The sequence below is a fragment of the Cucumis sativus genome, chromosome 2, assembly GCF_000004075.3.
Source record: "Cucumis sativus cultivar 9930 chromosome 2, Cucumber_9930_V3, whole genome shotgun sequence".
NCBI lineage: Eukaryota > Viridiplantae > Streptophyta > Magnoliopsida > Cucurbitales > Cucurbitaceae > Cucumis > Cucumis sativus.
The window spans coordinates 10,729,348-10,738,567 of record NC_026656.2 but is presented as its reverse complement, the minus strand read 5'-3'; the positions used below and the strand labels follow the sequence as shown (position 1 = coordinate 10,738,567).

The window sequence follows — 9,220 nt, the reverse complement described above, 5'->3', positions numbered from 1 at the left end:
TACATTTGTGTTGTTGAGTTCTAAAAACTATACACCAAACCAAAAATTGAGGCATTTATTTATTTATTGTAATGAAAGATTGAGATACATTTCTTTTGAAAGAGCTTATAAAACACTACTACTACTTCAACTTATAAATTTCTTGCTTTATTATATAAACGTTTGAAAAAAATAAAACCAACAATATTTTAATAATTAGCCAATCCAAAGTTTATAGTTTCTAAAATCTTAATTTTATTTTAGAATATTGATTTAGAACTCTATTGCTGTAAAATGAGGAAATCTATATATATGGAAAAAAAAAAACAAAACACAAAATAGCTACATATATTAATAAACATAATTAAAATTTGAAGTATGTGTATTAATTAACTAAATTTGGAAGCTTAATCCTACAAACTACAAGGCAAGGCAGCAAATTTTGGCTGAAATGCATGTGATATGTGAATTGATTAATAATAGTACATACTATTATATGATCACTTGATATTAGAAGCATATATTCTTTTCCTTGTGACGAGGGTTGGCCTAATATTAATGTAATACTTTAATCAATTATCCTCAAGATTTTGTTGTAACTTCTTTATCGAAAGTATTCAATTTCTTCGGCGTTGTAAATTTGAAGATTCACTCTGTCCCTTAAGGAAAAGGAACCAATTAGGTGATTTCCAAATAATTCTTCATTCTCTTTGTTAACTGTCAGCTTTTCTACAAACAATTTTTCCTTATTTTTGTCTATTTTCTGGACAATTCATCCACACAAGTCAACATTATTATCATCTTCAAATTACTATATATTGAAAAATCTATTGTTTTACAAAAATATGTAATTTTGTTGGCAAAAAATATTATTATAAAACCCCATTGTTTGTTCTTAAAATTAATTGACATTTAGAAAAGTAATTTACGTATATGTATTTTATATATTATGAAGTCTCCTCATCTTTTCCACGTGACATTCCACCACCTATGTCGTCAACATATTGATTTTATGTGTTCATATCATTATTGAATATAATCGGATTTCTTTAATTTGGTTTAGGGACATAATGGAGGTGTTCTAATTAAGTATGCATCAAAGGTAGTTGAAATATCTAAGTGTATCGTTGGCTTCTTGTATTTATTAAAAAAAATAAAAATAATCGAAATTAATTTTAGACACAATGATGCTTGTTTGGGCTTCGTATTAGATTAGTACTAAGGTTTATTTCAAAATTGACTGACAAATGTGAAGTAATTAATTAAGACACCATTCTTTAATTAGATTTTTCTTATTTATACATGTTAAAATATAGTAAAGAAAAACTAGGTTTGTTATTAAAAAAATACCACAAGAATAAAGAAAAAAATATAATTATTTTGAAAGATTTACAAATATAGCAAAATGTCAAAATACGTATATTTATCACATTTTATTTTGGATAGAAAATATTTTTTAAAAGAAATATATTAAGAGTTCTATTAATTAAAACACTCCACTAATTATTGTTTCAATTAAAACTTTAATTAAACTTCTACATGAGGGAGGATCAATTTAGATATTCCAATTGGAACTCCATTTAGAATAATTTATATTACGATTTTTACTTATATTACTTTATTGATGAAATATTAGATAGGGGAATAGAGAGACTTTCATTAGGTATATATAGGTGTGGCTTTTCATCTTTTATTTAATCCTATATTATATTTTACTTTAATTACTATAACTTAAATTAAGGATGAATTTGTGTTGATTTTAAATGGAATCAAAGTAAAATTGATGCAAATCCCTAAAGAAGGGTTGATTAAGTTTGTAGTTACACGTAAACATGCTTTTTTATGAACGTACTTGTTTTAAAAAGCCCTAATTCTTTTTCAAATCAGCATGAGATTGTGTTTTATATGTTTCTATTATATGTCATCAGTTAAAAAGAATTAAAAAGTTATTAATGAATCCTCTGCCCTCACAAAATATATATTTTGTATGATTTGATAACACGTACCATCTAATACCTATTGAGATGTTTCATTGTACTTTCCAATCTTTTTTACGTGTGACTAAGCTAAGCCCACATTTAAAAAAACTATGGTTTCAATCATGAATATGGTAGTAAAGTAAATTTTGGGTGTGGTAGCTTGAAAGTAATTTTTTGTTCATGATTTTGGCATGCATGCCACCTTGCATTTCCGTTTAAGTTTTAGCAAAATTTTAAATACACAAACTCAAAGAAACAATTTTAAAAAATTCAAGACCTAAAGTGAACTTTGTTAAGTGTTTAGAAATAGAATAGAACAAAATGAAAATTAGAGAATTATCAAAAGTAAAATTTGACAAAATATTTACTAACATGTAGCTAAATTTTTAGATTCTATTCATAATAGACATTGATAGTCTCTACCAATATCGTTCATAGACCGTGATATAATTCAAAATTTTGTAAATATTTTAATTTAGTTTGTTATTTTTATATAATTTGAAAGTAGAAAGAATAAAATGAAGCAGTCGTGTTAAATTAAAGAAGGTGATAATGATTAGATTTGATATTGGTGAGGTGCATTAGAAAAAGTATATTAACAAAAGAAGATCCAACACAGAATATTATTTTAGCTGGATTGTTAAAACATTTTAATTATATTTTCTAATTCCACCTCTCACTGTTTGTGAGATTTAAAGAAATAGAGGAAAATTAAAGGAAGATACCATAAAGTGTAGAGTATGATCCACTTGGTAAATAGGACCATGAACTAAAAAACAGCTCAGATCCAGCGGCACAAATTCCTTTCTTCACACAAAATAATGAAAATTAGTTAATTTCCTTCATACTCTTTTTCCTTTTTGTCTCTTCTTGAACAACTCAATGTGCATAAATAGACGTTACCAAATCCAACCAACAACAACATAACCAAATTTTACCCTTCTAATTTGTTTTTCTATTCTTCTGATCATCTTCTCTCTACACCCAAAACCATGGCTACTTCACTCAAGGCACCCATTATTCCTCCATCAGCATTGATTCAATCTAAGCAACCACCCGCCCTCAAGGAGGAATTGACCATGAAATATTACTCCGACGACCTTGTCACTGGCTACATTTATGCCAAACATCGTGACGACGACTCTACTAGAATCGACCTCCCTCATTACATCACAGTTATCGAAAACATTCTCACCCTTTCAGATAGAATCACTGATGCTGTTCTTCGGGTACTACGTTTCATTAAGTTATATTATGTTAATTCAAATTTACAATCTATTTACTATGAGTATTAGTAGGAACACTTGCAAATATACCAATTTAAATTAACTTGCAGAGTTTATCGTAGCGATAGTTTTTGCTACATTTGTCTTTCATTGAACATGTAACTCAACCAATATTGTATTTACCTTTTATCTTATCTATCTATGCAGGGTACTGATGGACGTCTAGGACATTTAGATGAATCTCAAGCATCGAGTGTTGTGATTGAGCCACCAGTTTGCACTCTTCACCATATCTTGGGCGAGGTTATAGCCTGTTTAAAATGACTTTCCATGTGCTTATTATTAAAAAAACAATGTTTTTTCCTTGTCTTAAATTGCTAAATTGAATATAATGTGTGCGTGATTTTTTAGCTATCATGCAAGGAAACGGGGATAGAAAGAGCACATGAGGTTACACTAAAAATCTTTGAAATATTGACAAATTATCCATGGGAAGCCAAGGCAGCTCTGACTTTGATAGCATTTGCAACTGATTATGGAGATTTATGGCATCTTTATCAATATTCCCAAATAGATTCATTGGCTAAATCTTTGGCAATTATAAAGAGAGTAGCTACTTTGAAAAAGCACTTAGACTCACTTAGATATAGACAAGTGGTTGTGAGCCCCAACAGTTTGATCAATAGCTGCTTGAAAGCAATTAAATATATGAATCAAATTAGAGAATTCTCTAAATATGATGTGAAGGAACTTCCTGAATTACCTTCTGCTCTTCGCCAAATTCCACTGATTACTTATTGGGTTATACACACTATTGTTGCTTCTGGAATTGAGCTCTCCACCTACCTAAGTGAAACTGAGTAAGTGCTTTTTTTTTCTCTAATATATTTTTCTCAGCAAATACCTATTTTTTCTTGTGGATTATTAACAACAGTTTGGTTAAACTACAAGTTTATTTTGTTTCTAAAAAGAAAATACAAGAAGAAGAAAATATGTAGAAATTGAGAGCAATAGGAGAAGAGTTATAGTTATAGAAAAGAGCCTTGATGGGTAGACAAAGGTAGCGCAAAGTTGAAATTACAAGTTATTTATCTTTTAACTTTATGGGTCATGTCAAATATAATTATGTACTTTATGAGTTTTATGAGTTTCAAATAGCCTTTCAACTTTAATTATGTATTTAATATATAGATTTGAATTTTAAAAAGTGTATAATAAGTCAATTTTCAATCCTCATTTTAATAAATTCTTGTACTTTCATGTCTAATAAATCAACCATCTATTAGTGATTTATTTTTTTACAATTCTATTACTAGACATAAAAATTTACAGTTTCAAGTGATTTATTCCATGAAAAGTTTGATTGATCTATATCTCCAATAAATTTTTTATTTTAAAATTGGTTAAATATTCCAAGAACCACTAGATAGCAAACCAAGATTTTAGGAACCTATTTGACACATTTTCAAACCGTATGAACTTAATAGACAGAAAATTAAATGTCTATAAAGATACTTTTTTAAAGTTCATAAAACTAGTTAACTAGCTATTTGACAAAACATGAAGGTTTAGGGTTTAGTTCAATAACCCATTTGATTTTTGAAATTATTTGTGCTTGTTTTCTCATTTCATACTTTCGATATTAATATTTAAAATATTTGACATTTTTTTGTTGTTGTGTATGATTTTTTTTTTCAGGAACCAACCACAGAAATATTTGAATGAACTGTCTGAAAAGATAGCCATTGTACTGTCTGTGCTTGAAAAGCATCTAGATGCCATCCGAGAACAATTTGGTCAAATACCTTTACAATATATAACATCTTCATTATTGATATTTCACTAATTTTCAAATATATTGTTATGACTATGACCTGAAAAATCACATTAAATTTATGTTCTGTATATTTATTTTAATGCAGAGGACGTTGATCTCTACCGGTGGCTGGTTGATCACATAGACCATTATCATACTGATATTACATTAGTCATTCCCAAGCTTCTTACCGGCAAGATTGAAGCCAAGCCCCTTATTGATGGCTCTACTCTAAGAGAGGTCTCTCTTTATATCATAACTCAATTGTGTTTGTCCTACACATTATCATAAATCCTATTAGGTTAAATTACAAAATTTAGCTTTTGAACTTTAAAACCATAGTTTTGGGAGGGAATAAAAAGTATTTGTACGTGGAAAATGAGAATAGCTAAGAATAGCTTATTTACATGCAACATGTTAAAAATTGTGTGAAACAAACATAGGAGATTTAAACCTTGATATCAATTTCTATACAAAAATAAAAAATAAACCTTCCACCAAACAATTCTTAAGAAAGTTACATATAAGATATAAGATGATAAAAAGATAGCAAATTTGAAAAAATATTTACAATATATAACAAAATTTTCAAGTTTTATCGGTAATAAACATTGATAGACATTAATATGTTTCTATTAATGACATTGATAGACAATAATGGAATTTTATTAATTTTATTGATAAAATCTAAAATTTTGTTACAATCGTAAATATTTAAATTTGTTATGCTATATTTAAAAATGTCTATATATATAATTTATTGACCAAATTTAAGTGGGATTTTTTTTTTTTTTTTTTGTTGGTGTTCATGCATATAATTAAAATGACTTTTGTATTATAATTACTGAAAGTCAATTTTCCAACATATTTGAGAAAAGAAAAGTACAATTTTTATAAAAAAAACTTTGAAAAATGAAAAGTTACATTACTATAATTTTTTAATTGCCAAGATGGCTCTATATTTTAAAAGGAAGGAAAATTCATGAAAAGAGCCCATAATGATTCACTACTTTAATGATCACTGGGGTTTATTAAGTTTAATAAATTTCTATCTTTTGGTTCGTTCTTTTTGTTCTTTTAATGATAGTAGTTATTTGTGGGGTTAACAATGGACTATATAACTAACATTTAAAAAAATTTATAAATATATAGTAAATTTTATCCGTAATTAGGATTTATTTAAATATCGTTGTTATATATGTTAATACTTTGAATCTAATAATGGTTATATTTGGCACAATTTTTTTTTAACAAAGTAGAATAATAAATCACAAATCAATTTGTACATTAGAACATCTCAACTAGATTAACACATTTTTAGTACCTTCATCATACTTTCTAAATCAAAAACATTTAGTTCATTCCTTTTTAATATTAAAGTCGTAGAGTTTACGAGGTGTCTCCCATCATTTCAGTGTAGAACATTTCAAGGCTTGATCATTTTTTGGATCGTTTTGATATCACACTTTAGAGATACATCTTGTTCAAACCAGAAATTGGCTATAAAGAGAAGTACCCACATGAATCAAATAATGATGATGTGTTTTTCATTTTTCCGTTCTGGCATCTCAATATATAGTTTTGTTGTTTTTAATTATTATTTCGTCATTTGACATAGAAAGAGTTATTGATTATTATTTCAATTTAAAGTTCAAGTTTTGTTCATATTTGTTTTCAACAAAGTTAGAATACACAAGTGCTTATATTTAAAGAGAAGTTGTAAAATTTAACGTTCATTGCATGTCATACAGGTTAGCATTCAAGAAAGTTTGGCGGGAAAGAACGTTATATTGGTAATTTCAGAATTGAGTATCTCAGAGGAAGATATCAAAGCACTTCATCATGTTTACAATGAATTGAAAAGAGACAATAAGTATGAGATTGTTTGGATTCCAATAATCCCAGAGAGATATCTTGAAGAAGATAGGAGGAGATATGAATATTTGAGATCTACAATGAAATGGTACTCAATCCAATTCACTACAAGAATTGCTGGCATGAGATATATTGAAGAGAAATGGCAATTTAGAGAGGATCCATTGGTTGTGGTACTCAACCCACAGTCTAAAGTGGAATTCACTAATGCAATTCATTTAATTAGAGTCTGGGGAACTGAAGCAATCCCTTTTACTCATAATAGAACTGACTATCTGTTGAGAAAACATTGGCCTGAATCAACCCTTGTGAAGTTCACTCATCAGCCAAGATTATTGAGTTGGGTAAGAATCTTGTTTAATATGACTCGTGCACCTTTATTTGATAATCATTTCGTACTTGGTTTTTCATTTATAGTTTCTTTTTTTTAAAAAAAAACCTTTCAAATTCTTTGGGACGACAAACTGCTCGCATCTAATATTTGTGTAAGGTCTTAGGTTTTTTATTTCTAAAACCACCCACAAAAGCTCAATAATATAGGTAGATATTGTTCTTTAGATAATTTAGAACTTTGGTTGTAGCCTTGATAGAGACTAACCATGGATAACTATCACTATATGTCATCTGCGTTTTACCACCAATTTGTACATCGTTATTAATAATTGCACTTGAACTTGGCTAAGTTGCTAACACTAACAGATCTTCACATGTCTAAATATAGTATGATAAAATTTATTTTATGCATGACTTTGTTTTGAGTTACCACTCAAAAGATTTCATATTAGTTGAATGATATGTAATTAAATTTGTTGGACAGAGATAAAAGACAACGACTCTCAAAATATTTTCATAATTGTATGCTATTTTATCTATTTTGAGCAAAACAATCATTGCTTTTGTTTCTAGTTTCACCTATATACCTTAGTAATTTCAATTATCTCTTTTATCTCGTAAATATAAAACTTTAGTCACATTTCTAATTAAAAGAAAACGAAAAGGCAACCAATTTGTGCATTTATGTTTGAATTTGTTTTGAATTGTGTTTTGTTTATATATTACTAATATTTCTGTGTGATTCCATTAGTTCAACCAAGAGAAAAGCATCCTATTCTACGGAGGAAAAGATCCAAAATGGATCCAACAATTCGAGGAAAGAACAGAAATTTTAAAAAGCGATCCTCTAATAATCGAAGGACGTTCATTCGAGATCGTACGGATAGGCAAGAATGCAAGAGGAGAAGAAGATCCAGCACTCATGGCTCGTTTCTGGACAACACAATGGGCTTATTTCATAATCAAGAGCCAACTGAAAGGCTCAAGTGCAAGCGAAACAACAGAAGACATTTTAAGGTTAATTTCTTATGAAAACGAAAATGGTTGGGTTGTTCTTACAGTTGGTCCTGCTCCTCTTCTTGTTGGTCGTGGCTTCTTAATCCTAAGATTGCTTGAAGATTTCCCTAAATGGAAACAAACTTTACGCCTCAAAGGATTTCCTGATGCTTTTAGAGAATACTTTAATGAATTGGCCGCCAAAAATCACCAATGTGATCGAGTAATTCTTCCGGGATTTAGTGGATGGATTCCGATGATTGTGAATTGTCCTGAATGTCCTCGCTTCATGGAGACTGGTATTAGCTTCAAGTGCTGTCATGGAGGTTCTCTAATTTGATTCCTCTCTTCATATAATTACGTACTTACTATATATATATATATATAAATATGCTATTGCATATTACTACTAATAATAAACCATATAGTATTATTGTTGCATTTATTGCTATATATATATATAGCTTCAAGCTTATGTATGCGGCTCGTATTTTCTGTTTTCCCCCCTTTTTGCTACACTTTATGTATTTGCTTCAATATGATCATCTAATGTAAGAACACTACATCGAATAAAGGACGTTTTAATTAATTTAATGTGTTGTTTCTTTTCATTTCGTTATTGCTTTTTCAACAATCATCCTAGCATTATGCTGCATTATTCTACTATTATTAATGTCATCTATTTGTGATGTAAAGTAGAATGTATTCTAATATTTAAATGTTTTGCGACCGTTTGAAGAAATGGATAGATTTGAGCTTAGTTTTTGTTGCAGTATTTTCTAAATAGCTGTTTGGAGTTTTGTGGTTTGAGAAAAATTAACTATGAAATGAAAAATATAGAGTTGGGTAAATATCAATTTAAAATTACAAATGATTAGATGTTGGGATTAATTCAACAAATAATGTGGTTGGACAAATGTATTCCAAACAGAGAGTCCACACTTAACATATATGCAACAAAATTTGACCAAAGGATGAAAATATAGTAAAAAATATAGGTGGACGACTCGTGGACC

The 9,220-nt window shown here is 28.7% G+C and overlaps 1 protein-coding gene across 1 annotated transcript; it reads left to right on the top strand.

Annotated features, from left to right (window-relative positions):
- Window positions 1-2,863: 2,863 nt before the first annotated feature.
- LOC101203350 (protein SIEVE ELEMENT OCCLUSION B) lies at window positions 2,864-8,798 on the top strand. The gene is made up of 7 exons (XM_004150382.3): window positions 2,864-3,187; window positions 3,392-3,487; window positions 3,596-4,044; window positions 4,883-4,980; window positions 5,107-5,240; window positions 6,752-7,219; window positions 7,960-8,798. The coding sequence occupies exons 1-7, from the start codon at window positions 2,951-2,953 to the stop codon at window positions 8,542-8,544; spliced, it is 2,067 nt and encodes a 688-aa protein (XP_004150430.2). The 5' UTR covers window positions 2,864-2,950; the 3' UTR covers window positions 8,545-8,798.
- Window positions 8,799-9,220: the final 422 nt, after the last annotated feature.